This window comes from Aulostomus chinensis, chromosome 12, assembly GCF_037954235.1.
Source record: "Aulostomus chinensis isolate RoL2024-O1b breed Wild chromosome 12, RoL_Achi_v1.0, whole genome shotgun sequence".
In the NCBI taxonomy this organism is placed as follows: Eukaryota; Metazoa; Chordata; class Actinopteri; order Syngnathiformes; family Aulostomidae; genus Aulostomus; species Aulostomus chinensis.
Genome location: NC_141331.1, coordinates 4,197,501 through 4,211,239, shown reverse-complemented (window position 1 = coordinate 4,211,239; position 13,739 = coordinate 4,197,501). Strand labels below are relative to the sequence as shown.

General features: G+C 48.8%; 1 protein-coding gene across 1 annotated transcript; it reads right to left on the bottom strand.

Moving 5' to 3' along the window:
* Positions 1 to 8,145: 8,145 nt before the first annotated feature.
* twist2 lies at positions 8,146 to 11,643 on the bottom strand. Its single transcript, XM_086221164.1, is given in 3 exon segments — positions 8,146 to 9,346; positions 10,809 to 11,014; positions 11,016 to 11,643. Coding segments are annotated over 2 exon segments (510 nt in total). The 5' UTR covers positions 11,354 to 11,643; the 3' UTR covers positions 8,146 to 9,346; positions 10,809 to 10,842.
* Positions 11,644 to 13,739: the final 2,096 nt, after the last annotated feature.

Genomic DNA, 13,739 nt, shown 5'->3' with positions numbered 1-13,739 from the left:
TTCCTGCTCGCAGTCTTCCTCTGGTTGGATCTCACTCCACAGTTGCTCTGAGTAACAGCCAATCAGGAGAGTGGAGCGCCCCCCCCCCCCCCCATGACATGGCACTTTACCAATATGTAAAATGTGGACAAATGATTGAAATGATCTCTAGAGCAGTTGAAGACGTTTCCCTCGTGTGTTACACTTCTTTCTGTCGCAGGCTAACAAACAGCGACACCTGAGCGTGACGAGCAGGCGGTGACGGGAGCAGCAGGGGTCCGCCAGCTCTCTGAGGGGAAGCCCACATGACCTACACAACAGTAACCGTAAGGTTGGAATCTTGTCCGTGTTTGTGCTGCTGCGAGGCCTCGTTTGTGTTCGAGGGCCTCGTGCCCTTTAAATGGCAGGAAAAAATGACCCGGTTTATTGGTCGGCGGTCCAAACGTTGCTGCTGGGACGGATGCAGGGATGCTTGTGGTCTCTGATGATACAAAGCAGGGTAAGTTTGGCACAACCTCCGTGGCAGTGAAATGTGATAGCTCAGGTTTACTGTGGTGCCGCTTCAGTCCAGGGGGAGGCAACTACGGGCCCAGAAGCTGTGACGGGGAGCAGCCACCCATTTGGAAAGGTCAAAGGTTAGAGCTTGTCTCCAAACAAACAAACGTGAATCCCAGTCGGTAGGAGAACTAACGCAAAGACAACATTACAAAAGCAAATAAAACCTTTACCTTCTCTCACATAAACACACATTCCTGGGCTCTCCTGTCAAACGCTGAGTTAAGAAAGTTCCCGGAGTAAATAGAACAACTGCCTCCGTCCCAATAGACGAGTCCTATCCCTCAATCAGGCAGGTTTCAGACGGTGCCGTCAAAGGCAAACAAACCGCTCTGAATCTCAGAGATTAAACGCTCGGATGCTGCCCCCGGTGGGGGGGCAAAGATGACGTAAAAGCCTGGAATGTGTGTTCTTTATGGCCCCCCCCCCCACCACCACCCGCCTCAGGATGCCCCAACAACTGTCCTGACACACAGACTGCCCGCCTGGCTCAAGGTACAGACACAGTTTCTGCTATGTAGAGAGGCAACCCCGTGACCCGAGCAGAAGGTCAGGTCAGAGAGGAGGTGGAGCCGTTGAACTTTCCTCCCCGCAAGATCCTCGTCGCCACAACAAAGGACTGAAATGTCACCGAGGATTGAAATCTGGGGGAAAAAACCCTTATCTATTTTTCCTCTTGTTTCCCCACAGTGACATTCTGGTCTGCGGTAGCGCTCTTCCCCTGCTCGTCCTCGGCAGCGCCTGCCCTTGTCAGTTGGCTCTGTCATTACCCGGCCACCCGTACGAGCGGAGAGGCCTCATCCACCCAGCTGCACTCATCACCACACATTTTAATTGCAGGATCCTCTGACTTTAAATGAGTGACGAGGCTTCGCCCAGCTGCTTGGATGACAAATGCAACTAATTACAGATAAGAGTCATTACAATCAGTTTTGGATCCTCAACACAGGCAGGATGAGGTATATTTACAACCCAAGTGTGAGAAATGTTGGGCGGCGGTATTTTAGGTAGTGGGACAAAACAAAACAAAACAAAAAAAATCCATGAAAAATCTTTTCTGGTCGTGGTAAAAATCTGAGGATCTTTTTGAAGCTGCTCCTCAAATGCAGCTTCATGTCAAGCATCGCTTCTTTTCTTCTTGAGTGAGAAGTAACGTGTCTGGAGGTTGACCGTGTCGACGCAGTAACGCAGACCAACTTGAAGTGCTTGCAGCGTTCACGCTCGGCGCCCGGCAACCTGGTTACAGCGGCTGTGGTTGCAGAGCTGGACGGCGGTGGAATATGAGGCTAGTTAGATTTTGTACAAACTCCCTGTGTCCACTCTCTGCATATCATGTTGATGTACCTCACATTGCACCAGGTTTACTTCCCGTCATCACCGGGTGGCGCCGTGAGTTAAATCCAGCTCGTAAATGTCTTCAGAACTCTCATCGTACTTGTGAAGTTTGGAGGGGATCTGACCACGCAGAGTTTAGTTTTCAATGGCGAGATGTCAAAAGTGGCCGCCTGGCCGTGGCGACGCTGTCTCGTGAAAACTCACGGTTTTCACAGTGACTCATCACCAAGTTCTGAAGGTGTTTCTGAGCAAATAGAGATGGACGACCCACCAGCAGGAGTGCATCAAAGTGTACGACTACACACACTCCTTTTGGTTTGGTGAGAACCCACTGAAAATCCTGCTGACAGACAGATTCCACCCAAACGTGACCTCCTTGGCGGAGGTAGAAAGGTTAAAAATGGAAAGATAGTCAGTTTTTAATCTCCATTTTCCCTCCGTTTGCTTCATTCCAAGCATGAGTTTGGAGACAATGGAAATGGCCATGAGGTAGTGTGTTGACAGTTGGCCGTTCTTTCCATTGGATGTTCCACCAGTCTGGTCGGGACTTCTGATCCGTAGTGTATTTGAAAAGCTGTGCAGCGTTTGCTTGTCTTACTACTGTATGTGTTTAGTCTGGTGTAGAGAGACATCAAAAGGTGAGAGACGCACGGGGGGGGGGGGGGGTCGTTCGGCTGAGACTGGAGGACGGGGAGCCGCCGCCGCTGACCAGGCCGGGTCGCCCACCGTCAGGAGGTGTTTGCTCCTGAGAGCAGATCACTGCAGGAGGAGCTGGAGGGCGAGGAGGAGATGATGCAGGTTTTATTTGATCTGACATTAACGCTTCCTCCAATATTCCAGTAAAGACATTTGTCCTGCAAGCTCACACACGAGGGACACATCACCACATGAGACAGCACCGGTGTCCCCCTCTAAACCAGCACCAGAGAGGACAAGCATGCCTCCAAAATGTCAGCCTCCCCCCTCATGTTTGCTGCTCCAGGTTGAATCGAGGAAACTTGGCGGAGGAACACAGGAGCCGCAGCACAGATGCAGTTTGAAGTTCCTTGAGGGACGAAAGTTTGGTCATGACTTGGGAAAACAACGCTAACTGCTAAGCTAACTGATTCATCACCGATCTACCGTTTATCAGTGACTCGCCATTTGAAGTCCTGAACTTGAGGGAACGACTCCAAAATTAGCTGAAAAGGTTCGCTGGGACTCGAGGATGAACTGAGCTGGAGGTCCAGGCTCACATTGCAGTTTTTCATGCTGAGTTCAGCCTCATACTGTTGCGAGAAATACTGGAGACCAAAAGATGGACTGATACTTCACCGAAAACTGTAATCATTGATATGAAATGTTACTGCTCTAAGGGTTTGATGTCTTGATTGCTAAAAGTCTGAAGGACTGCTTGTGGAATGAACTGGACCCACGTCGTCAGCTGACCTGACACACGGAGCTTCTCCCACCCACAGAAGAGCAGCAGCTCGTTTACGGTGACCTTCTCTTTGGGTTTGTGTCGCGTGAGAGAGAAAGTGAACTGGTGTGACCTGCTGACCCCAGTGACCCCAGCAACCATCACAGCGCTAAAGAGCAGTAGGTGGGGGGATGGAGGGCATGCCAGCCCACATACAGGAACCCTCCATACACACACACACACACACACACACACACACACACTTACTTCTTCACCCTGTCAAACTGGAGACGAATCCAATTTCACAGCCAAAGGTGAGGAGGCTCCTGGAACAAATACAGAAACAGACGTGGTGTGTGTGTGTGTGTGTGTGTGCGCGCTGATTAGTATTGACATACCTCCTTAAATCTCGATGACGATGAGCAACTCTTATGGCGTCTGTGGATCATCAGGTTCCTGTTTCCCTTGATTCTCAGTCAAACAGCAACGACTCATCCTGTGACGCCGTTCACGTTGGCCCTGTCGTCTCCGTCGGATTGATATCAGAAGGTTGGAAATGCCGTTAAGAAAAGCAACGTTTTCTCTGACCAGCATGTACTTAACTTTCACCCCTGGAGATGAAGCACGTCAGACGAATGTTAATGAGTTTGCGCGTGTTTGTTTGTGATGGTTGCAGCAGTCCAGCCTGGGAGTCTTCCCCCTGCTGGGATGAGGATCCTCCAGCTGCCCTTCATCTGAACTGCTTAGCAAAACTGTAATTATTGCTTGGCGACCATCGCCGACGCTAAAGTTAGATATTTTCTGACGGCGCGGACACGGAGGTGTAATTATCAGTGATAGTCTGGATGCTTCAAACAGTATCATGATCCAGACATGCTAGTAGAGCCCAGAGAGAACGATGCAGGGAAGAAGAGCGATAAGATGTTGTTATTGTTCTCAACAGTTTTGTGTGTGTGTGTGTGTGTGTGTGTTAGAGACCAGATGGGCTGTAGACAATGCCAGATGAGAAGATGTGCTATAAGACCCAGGGCCAAGAATGAACACACACACACACACACACACACACACACACACAGTGAGACATTCCTTTCACGTTGCCCAAAAGCAGCATTTAACTCCAGTCGTATTTGTGTTGTGTGAAGTCAGTCAACGGTCAGTGCCAGTTGTTTGTTTGTCAGCAGGATAACACACAAAAATAACCTGAGTGGCTTTTGTCCGATCTGGGCGGGGCCTGAACGGTGGAGAGTCTTTCCCATTTTGGAGGCGGTCTGAATCTTGAGGCTAACGCACCAATTATTTTTTTGCTCAGATATTTAATTAGAGAGAAGGTCTGGAGGTTTGAGAGAGTGACGTCACACACAGACAGGAAGAAGGTGCTCAGCTCCTCACGCCAGACTTTGTCCTGATCAGAGATTTTGTTTTTCCCCACAAATGATGAAATGATTTCATGCTCACCAGAAACGTTGCTGCCACCCACCAGAAGCTCATTACCACTGATTTCCTTTATTCAGGCCTTGGTTTCCTTCACGAAAGCTTCAGGTTTCTACTCCTCGTGTGTGTGTGTGTGTGTGTGTGTGTGTGATTTGTCACTTTAAACATCTGAAGCAGAAACGATGTAATATGCATGTTCAGGAAAAAAGACTAAACATTCTCGTTCTCTCCAGAACTCAATGAGAATTCAACGATCACCAGTTTGCCTTCATAATTTTGCTCGTGTGACCTCAGCGACTCGCTCAGGTTCTATGTACCAGGCAGGTGTGTGTGTGTGTGTGTGTGTGTGTGTGTGAGAGTGAGGTAACTGGTTTACCACCTTCATACTGAGTATAAGAGCTTCTTTCTACACACCTGCTTTTATGTCTTACTGATAACTTTTGGGTTTCTCTCCCCAGCTGTCAATCACCACCCGGTGAGCCACGTTGAAGGTGACGAGATGACATCATCAGTGATCTCACACATCTCCAGGTACCATCATCCGCCTGGTCCTCGGTACGAGCCGTACTGCAGCTTTCGGGAGGTGAGACACGTTCAGGGGAAAGTTCCCCCAGATGACTACTGGAAGGTGGCGGAGGTTTCTTAATATTGAGGACATTCGCAACACCTATAAGCCAATAAAAACGGCTCGTCATGAAGTCATCCAAACGTGCGGAAGTCACTGTGAAACGCGTCACTGACGCCATGTTCTGAGCCTCTACGGACGCGGCGTGGTGGTTTCAGCTGCGGTGAGTCGTCCTGCGACGTCATCACGATGTCATCACATGTCCACTCTGGAGGCGGTACTGGGAAAAGAAAACGTGACGTGTTGCTGCATCAGCTTTACTGCAAAGTCTGATTAAAGCCAGGCTTGTTTGACGTGATGAGCCCAGGCAGGCCTCCTTCTGGCGCGTGTGATCAGGAACGCTGCAGACGCGGGATGACGGCGGCTGGACTCGGATGAGAGCGTAGAATTGTGAACGCCACCAGTTCTGAGGAGGCCTGACGAATGCTTCCCGATCCTTCTGTGTAAAGTCTCTGATTAAAGCAGGGAATGAGGGAGCTGAAGTCAAAAAACCAAATCCAGACCCTCCTGCTAATTCTGACACTCATCCAGGCCGCCGTGACCGCCGCGCCTCTGCCGGGTGAGCGTCACGCTTCTGCACACGCGTGTCCGTCAGAAGGGGTCAGGGGCGAAGAGGAGCAGGTTCTCAGGGTTCTGCAGAGCCTAAAATCCCTGACATATTTTATCATCCTTTATCATATCACCACCCGAAACTCCGCCATTTATGTAGTTTTCTGATAAAATAATCCTCCATAAACCCAAGGAGAGAGAAGGAGGGATGCTTGGGACCTGGTTTAAGTTTGATTAACGCTTTGTGTATAACCAGGATGGCAACACACACACACACACACAGACACACACACACACACACACACACACACACACACACACTGGGTCAACCCTTGGATATTTTTTTTTTACTGAACCAGAGGAACACAGAACACCATTCGAGGCACACACAGCGTAAACCTTCACTTTATTCCCTTTTACTGCAAATTAAAGTTTTGTAGCTTTTTCCGTCTGATTTTACGGGAAACATCTGGATCTCTCGCACGGCTGGAGCAGTGGCCCCGGGTGATTGTGTGCCGCTCAGCTGTGAGGGCCCGGGATAATGAGCAGGTATCAAATGGGCTCCTACGGATAAGCAGGCCTTGGTAGGAAGGGCCGTCCAGCACCGTCCAGGACCACCGTGCCAAACGTTGAGTCGGCGCATTCTGGCATTTGACGACGGTCACGAGTGGTTCGAGAGTTCGGGGATGATGAGTGTTTGAGGGGTGAGCGACCTGACGGAGATTCTCCTGCTGGTCAGACATGAACACCAATGTCACGTCCGGTAGATTTAGAAGGTAGACGCAGCCTCTCCTCCACATCAGAGCTGCTTTGTTCTCCTTGTGGGATCAGAATGGGCCCTGTTCAGGGGGACTTTTTTAGCCCTTCGTGTAGTCTTAGTGACGTCAGGCAATGCCTGGTGGCTGTTTGCAACTATTGTTGGACACAAGGTTAAAAATATGGCAGTTTTCTATTTTCCAAGCGTTTAGAGCTGACGAAGAACCTGAAGGGATCCAAACTTGGTGTCTTGGAGTGAACGTGCAGGCTTGATTGGTTTGTTTTGGTCTTTTAGCCACACATCTGCGCACATCTGCACCCTCGAGCTCCCGCCAGCTGCTGCGTTGTGCCTGTCAGTCACTCAGGCTTGCGAATACTGTGTTATAAAAGAGATACACAGTAAATATCAGGAGTGAACCAGGCTTTGCTTCCCACCTACAAGACTGAGGTGAGGGTTAAACGCCGCCAGCATCTGTAGAGAACTGATTTGTGGCCATGAATGAGGCTCTTTGTCAGGTCTCGGTCAGATAACGGTTCCTCAAGTCTGTCTGGAGATGAACGCATCAATATTGCACCAACAGTGACTGGAGCTGGTGTGAGACTTATTGTAGTCTGCAGGGGTGCAGCTAGAGATGCTGGGACCCTCCAGCACAGAACCCCCCCCCCCATCGGATGGGATCTTCCTAAGTGTTGTTGACATTTGCATCACACTTGGATACCAGGTCCCATCTGCTGGAAGATCAGTTCTACTTCGATCAGGGTCGACGCCGGTTCCTCTCCTCTGCACAGGTAGTCAAAGAGTAGCAATGGATGATTTCGTTGCCATGGAAACGCACATGTACGTTGATTCGTCCAGTGTTTTAAGAAGCATGTGATTAAATAATGATGATAATGATAATCAGCTCAATACATTGAACTCAGGTACATAAAAAACAGACAAGTGTCAGGACACTGACCTCGTGTTATTGGGTCAGAACTACATTTTGCAGCACAGATTGAACCTGAGCCGCAGGAACCACAGCAGCCGCTGGTCTGAGGTCAGATGTGAAAAAAAAAAAAACATCCACAGTGACTCTAAAGTATCAACCGGTCCCGTCAGATCCAGCATGAGACTCTGGTGCTTCGAGAGGTCGCAGGTGTTCCCAGATCCACCCGGGGGGATCCCGCAGCAGATCCTGATTCCTGATGACAGTCACCAAACTCGGGGCAGAAGTCCAGGAGGAGCCGGTGGAGATCCATGCTGCTGATCTACTCTGGGTTTGGCTGAGCTGGGCTCTCCCTCACTCTTCCATGGTTAATGCACAATTCTGGATTTCACCCTCCACCCACCCACCCAATACTCTACAACTGATTCTGCATAAGAAAAAAAATCTATGTTGAAAACAAGTTGGTGTGACATTCACATTTTGTTGAAAAACCTGGAAAAAAAATGTTTTTTTTTAAAAAAGTAGATTTTCTTTATTTCTAAACAAAACATTTGAAAAAGCCAATAAATCAAAGGTTTTTTCTGAAGAAGCAAAAGGGAGAATTTTGAAATCTCTCTCTATACACACACACACACACATATATATATATATATACATATATACATGCTGTATATATACACACACACACACACACACATATACATATATAACAGTGAGCAATATCTGCAGGCACTGATAGTGTTGTGCTTGTCCTTCCACTGTAGCCTGCTGCTAATTTAAATCCAGTAGAAAATCTTCTGAAGGTGCTAAAATAATCTTGCAGCCTGAAAGCCGAGATGGCAGCAGCGGAGCCGCCGGCAGCCTCCACAATGAGGCCTTTCAGTGTTCCGATTGCATCTAACGACGTCTGGGAAAACAACAATTTCATGTTTTTAAGAGGGGGAGTGGAGAAGGTTGTTTTTTTCTGTTTTTAGTTTGGCTCCTTGTTCTCTGTCCCTCCAGTTTTTGTCCTTATCAGCTCGTTGAGGGGCCCAAAGGCATCGGAGCCATTTTGAAATGATTGTTGCTTATTTAAGCAGACGCGCGTTTAATGTGGCTGAGGTTGAACCTCCCTTCCCTCTTAATGAAGCTGTAGTTTTATGATCCTTTCTTTTTCCCTCTCTCTTTCTGTATCAAGAGGAGAGAGACGCCGCGTCACAGGCGGCAGAGGGGATTTCTTCAGCTGAGGCCTTCGATAAACACACAGCTGCTCCACCAATGAAAGAACTGCGTTTAGTTCAAAAAATATGTTTTAATAAATAAGCAAAAAAACAAAACAAACCAAAACAACAAAAACAATGTACACTGGAGCTGGAAGAGAAAGTCTGAGATCAAACCATGCAGCGGGTCATGACGCGTCATCGCATTGGTCCTTTTTCCAGGCTACAAGCGCACGTGCACCACACGTATTTATGTACAATATGCTTTTAATTTCTATATTTATATACTTTAAAAGTCTTTTTTTTTTTGGACAGGGGAAACAATATACATATATATCCTTCTTTTAACCGTTAATGGGTGGCTTTGCTGTAATAGAGGCCCTGTGTGTGCCTGTTTTCTGCCACAAACGGCTCCAAAACAGAAGTGATGACACACAAACCCGCGCACAGACGCGCACGCACGCACACATACTCCGGAGGCGGTGTGTGTGCGTGTGCGTGCGTGTGTGTGTGTGTGTCACATTAAGGCCTTTTTGAGGTCCAGGAGTTCTTGGATAATCCATTGGTCTCGCTGACGGTGGCGGTGAACAGTCTGCGGGGGAAGAGCACAGGAAGGCGCGTTACTCTTCATGAGACCTCTCCCATCAACACACACATTTCTGCCTGGCGCTTTTAGTTTTGGCTGAACGTCACCGTGGGCTCTTAAATGAACGACGTTTATTAAAAGTTACAATTCGAAGCAAGTTATTTATTTTTTATTATTTTTTTACACAACTCTCCTCAATCAGCCCGAATCAAACAAACCAAGCTATTATTTCTCTGACATTCATAAAAACATTTTTTCTTCATTCATATATTTCACATCGCGTTATTTTTTTTTGTATTTCTGTTCATGAATGGTTTCGTTTTCTGTTTGTGCGACATGCAAAAAAAGTTACGTTTCATGCTAAATGTGTGTCGGATAAATACAATTGAAATATTAACAATAAAAATAAAAAATTAAGAGTACATCAGGACACGTGTTCGATCTCGCGACACGTGCTGGAGTAGATTTGTTATTTACTGAATCACAACAATGAAGAGACGCGGCTTCCGGTTTCTTCTGACTTATTCGCGTAGTAATTGTTTGGGAATTTCATAAAATAACTTCCTGTTTTGTTTCTGCAACTTCAGAAACAAACGCATGAGCCTCCGACCCGCGTGCAGGGCTGCTCCGGGCTTTCTAGGTCTGGGAGAGACACCGGAACCTGCATAGCGCTCTTGGGATCCAGTGGAACCCTTTTGGACGTGCCGCTGCCGCTCCTGCCGCTCCTGCCGCTGCCGCACGTTAATACCGCCTCTGTTTTTATTGTCTCGCGCTGGCTGGAACTTTCATGTCCGGCCGAGTCGCTCATTCCTGCGGTCTCCGCTCAGGAAAGCGTTCTGTTGTGGATATAAATTACCCGTGGTGGCACCACAGCTGCGCTCTGCTGGGGCCCAGCACTCCCCCCCCCCCCCCCCCCCCCCCCCCCTCCACGCAGAGACTCAGCTGGCCTGGTGAGTGAGGACCAACGGAGAAATCCAAGGTTCAATTCGTTAAAACCGAGCGGTCGCGAGCGGGTGAACGTGAACCCAAACCATCGTTCTGACTTCATCCCGCCTTTTACCCTTTAAAAACCACTTCATCCACTCGAGCTGAACCGGGTTCGACTGAACCCTTGTTGGACTCGGAACTCTCTCTCTCTCCCTCTCTCCCTCTCTCAAGCTAATGATGACGCGCAGGCGCAGACGCACCGCTCAGGGATGCTGAGGCCTCAGGTAGCATCCACGCTAGTCCGCTACTTCAGGCACCACCTTTGACCTCTGAGTAAGAAGTTTAGACACAGAAGGACCTACCCCAGACACACACACACACACACACTCACACACACACACCCCTCCGCGCGCAGCAAAAACTAATGTTATTTCCTTTTTTTCAGAAAAAAGTATTTGAAAAGGAAAAAAAAATCCACATATGTACCCCTCCGGTCCCCCCACCCCCCCCCGGCTGGGGGAGCCGCTCCTGTGGTACCCACCGCTTTGGCAGTGCGGGGTGAAGCCCTCCGGCCGCTAGTGGGACGCGGACATGGACCAGGCGCCCTCCATCCTCCACACGGAGAAGGCGTAACTGAGTCTCTCGTGAGCTACGTAGCTGCAGCTGGACATCTTGCTGTCCATCTCGTCGCTCTGCAGCACCTGACAGAGGAAGTCGATGTACCTGGACGCCAGTTTCAGAGTCTGTACTCAGCTTGTCCGAGGGCAAAGTGGGGATGATTTTACGCAGAGACGCGAAGGCCTCGTTGAGAGACTGAGTCCGTTGCCGCTCCCGGACGTTGGCCAGGACCCGCTGGTTCTGCAGCTCCTCGTATGACTGGCTGCTGCTGGGGCTCGGCTTCTTGCCCCGTTTGACCGGGCCCGGGCTGCTGCTGCCCCCGCTGCCGCTGCTGCTGTCCTCGCTGGACTTCTTACTGTGTCTCCTCTTCCTGGAGAAGCGCTTCTGCTGCTGCTGCCGGTCCAGCTCCTCCTCGCTGGTCACCAGACTATCCACAGGGGAGACCGGGGAGCTGGAGCCCTCTTCCATTTCTTTCTTGAAGAAATGCAGGGGGAGAGAGGGGAACGCGACGTCCACCTTTGAAGCCGTGGTGACCGGGGAGGGAACACGCCAGTATCCGCTGGAGAAGAAGGTGAGGACGTCTCACTCGCCGCGCGTCAGACTGAGACTGGGCTCGGACTGGAGGCTGGCATGCTTCTCCTCTCGTTTCCTTAAACTTTTTTTCTTTCTTTTTTGGGGGGAGACTTTATCCCGGTCTGAGATGCTAAATAGTTTAGAGGGTGGAAGGGGAGGGGTTAGGAGGGGGAGCCTGCGCGCGCTCTTGTTCCATGTGTCTGCTCCGTGTCACTGATTTCTTCTTTTGGCTGATTTATGTTTTTCTATTTTTTCTATTTATCTGATTATCTGAAAAAAGGAAGTTGAACCGCATTTAATTAAATTAAACATCTGCTAAATTATTTAGAAATGGCCAGAAATCCATTTTTGGAAAACTGGCTTTCATCTTCATATTTTATATGAATTTAGGATCTGTTAATTGCATATTAAAGCTAGTACCTGTATGTGTGGTGGTCCAGTGTTCAGACAGACCTCCTCTCGGGTTTTACATTTATTATCATTATCATTATTATTATTATTATTATTATTATTATTATTATTGTTATTATTATTATTATTGTTATATTATTATTGTTGTTATATTATTGTTGTTATATTATTATTATTATTATTATTATTATTATTATTATTATTATTATTATTATTATTATTATTGTATATATTTATTCAGGTTGGAGGAAACTTGTCCGCTGGATCCTGTGGTGGAATCTATGCGTCCTCGCGCCCTCTCAGCTTCCTCTGAGGTGGAAGTCGAACCGGAAGGAGGCCTAAACCAACCGAGGAGCTCTCTGGTTTCCGCGGGTACCTCCAGTGACGCTCCTCTTCCTCCTCCTCCTCTTCATCCGTCACGTCGTGTTTCTCCGCGCGCAGGTGGCTCGTGTTAGAGCTCCGCGGACGCGCTGCCAGAACGCAGAGTTTGTCCAAATCAGCTGACTGACCTCCAGTGACTCCAGGTTGACGTGTGTGTGTGTGTGTGTGTGTGTGTGTGTGTGTGTGTGTGTGTGTGTGTGTGTGTGTGTGTTTAGGCTATTGCCGATATAATTGATCTGTTGATCATCAGCACGCTGGTGGGGGGGGGGGGGGTATAATAATTACTTTCTCTAATTTCACATAACAAAGAAAAACAAGGAGAGATTCTGTCTTTCCAGGTTCATTCTGTTTGTTTTAAAGAAATATGACACTTGAACAACGTTCCTGAAATGAAACCCACTTCAAACAAATGATCCCTTGTTTTAAGAGCAAATGAAAGGACAGTTTCTTTTTTCGTTGCCTGCATGAAAACATGGCGTGTAATGATGTTCGCTCCAGGATTCGGCTGCCAGTGGGAGTCTCTCATTAATCAAACTGTGAGGAAGCAATTTTACTCATTTGGACTGAATCTCAGTTCAGCCGAAGCTTGGCGGGTCGGTGCACGTGCTTGGTGTCCGGCGACAGCGGTCCCTGGAAACCGAAGTGGAACCTCTTGAAAGTTGCTCAACATTTAAACCCACGAGTGCTCACTTGGTACTGGGACGTATCCTGGGTTTTCACTTGAAAGCCCTGCGTGTGCCCGCTGGCCCCAAGGAAACCTGCTCTGCTTTGTGTTCTGGGGCCCGGCTGTAATAGTGACTGTCACTCTTCTCTCAGCTGCTGCCAGAGCTCTTAACTCAGACCCTGGCAGGCCTCAGCGGAGGTCGAGCTGTGGTTACGTTCAAGCGGCTTACTTCATTCAGCCTCTTCAGACAGAAAGTAATGTTTCACACATGCAAATATGAGAGTAATGTGGGCTCGTCCACTGGATGGAATACGGAATATGCACAGGCTGGAGCACACACTTTCCCTGATTATGACCTCTGACCTCCTGCTCAGCTGCAGGAGGGCTCCGAGCCCAGGGGAAGAAGGCTCTGATCCTGCACAGTGTCTGGCAGGCTCCGGGTACAGAGGGGCCCCCAGCCGGCACCTCTCCATATACGCCGCCAGCAGAGATAAGAACGCTCTTACTGGAAGAGACGAGCGGCGAGACGCTCTCGGGCGGACCGACATTCATCCCACTGCAGAGGAGAGTGAAAATAGCGAGGAGGAAATGCAAAACGTTGCTTGGAAACGTGATAACCCAGCATGCTCTCCTGCTGCTTTCGCGTGTGATGCACCCTCATGGACTGGCAGATGAGCCGATAGTTCACAACTCCTAATGACTGATGGAGATTCGCATCCGAGCAAGAGGTGACCCGCAGCAATGAGGAACAGATACTTCACATTGGTTGAGTGTTAATTAGTGGTAAACATATTGTTGGAAAGCGTTACCAAGCGTGTTGTTATG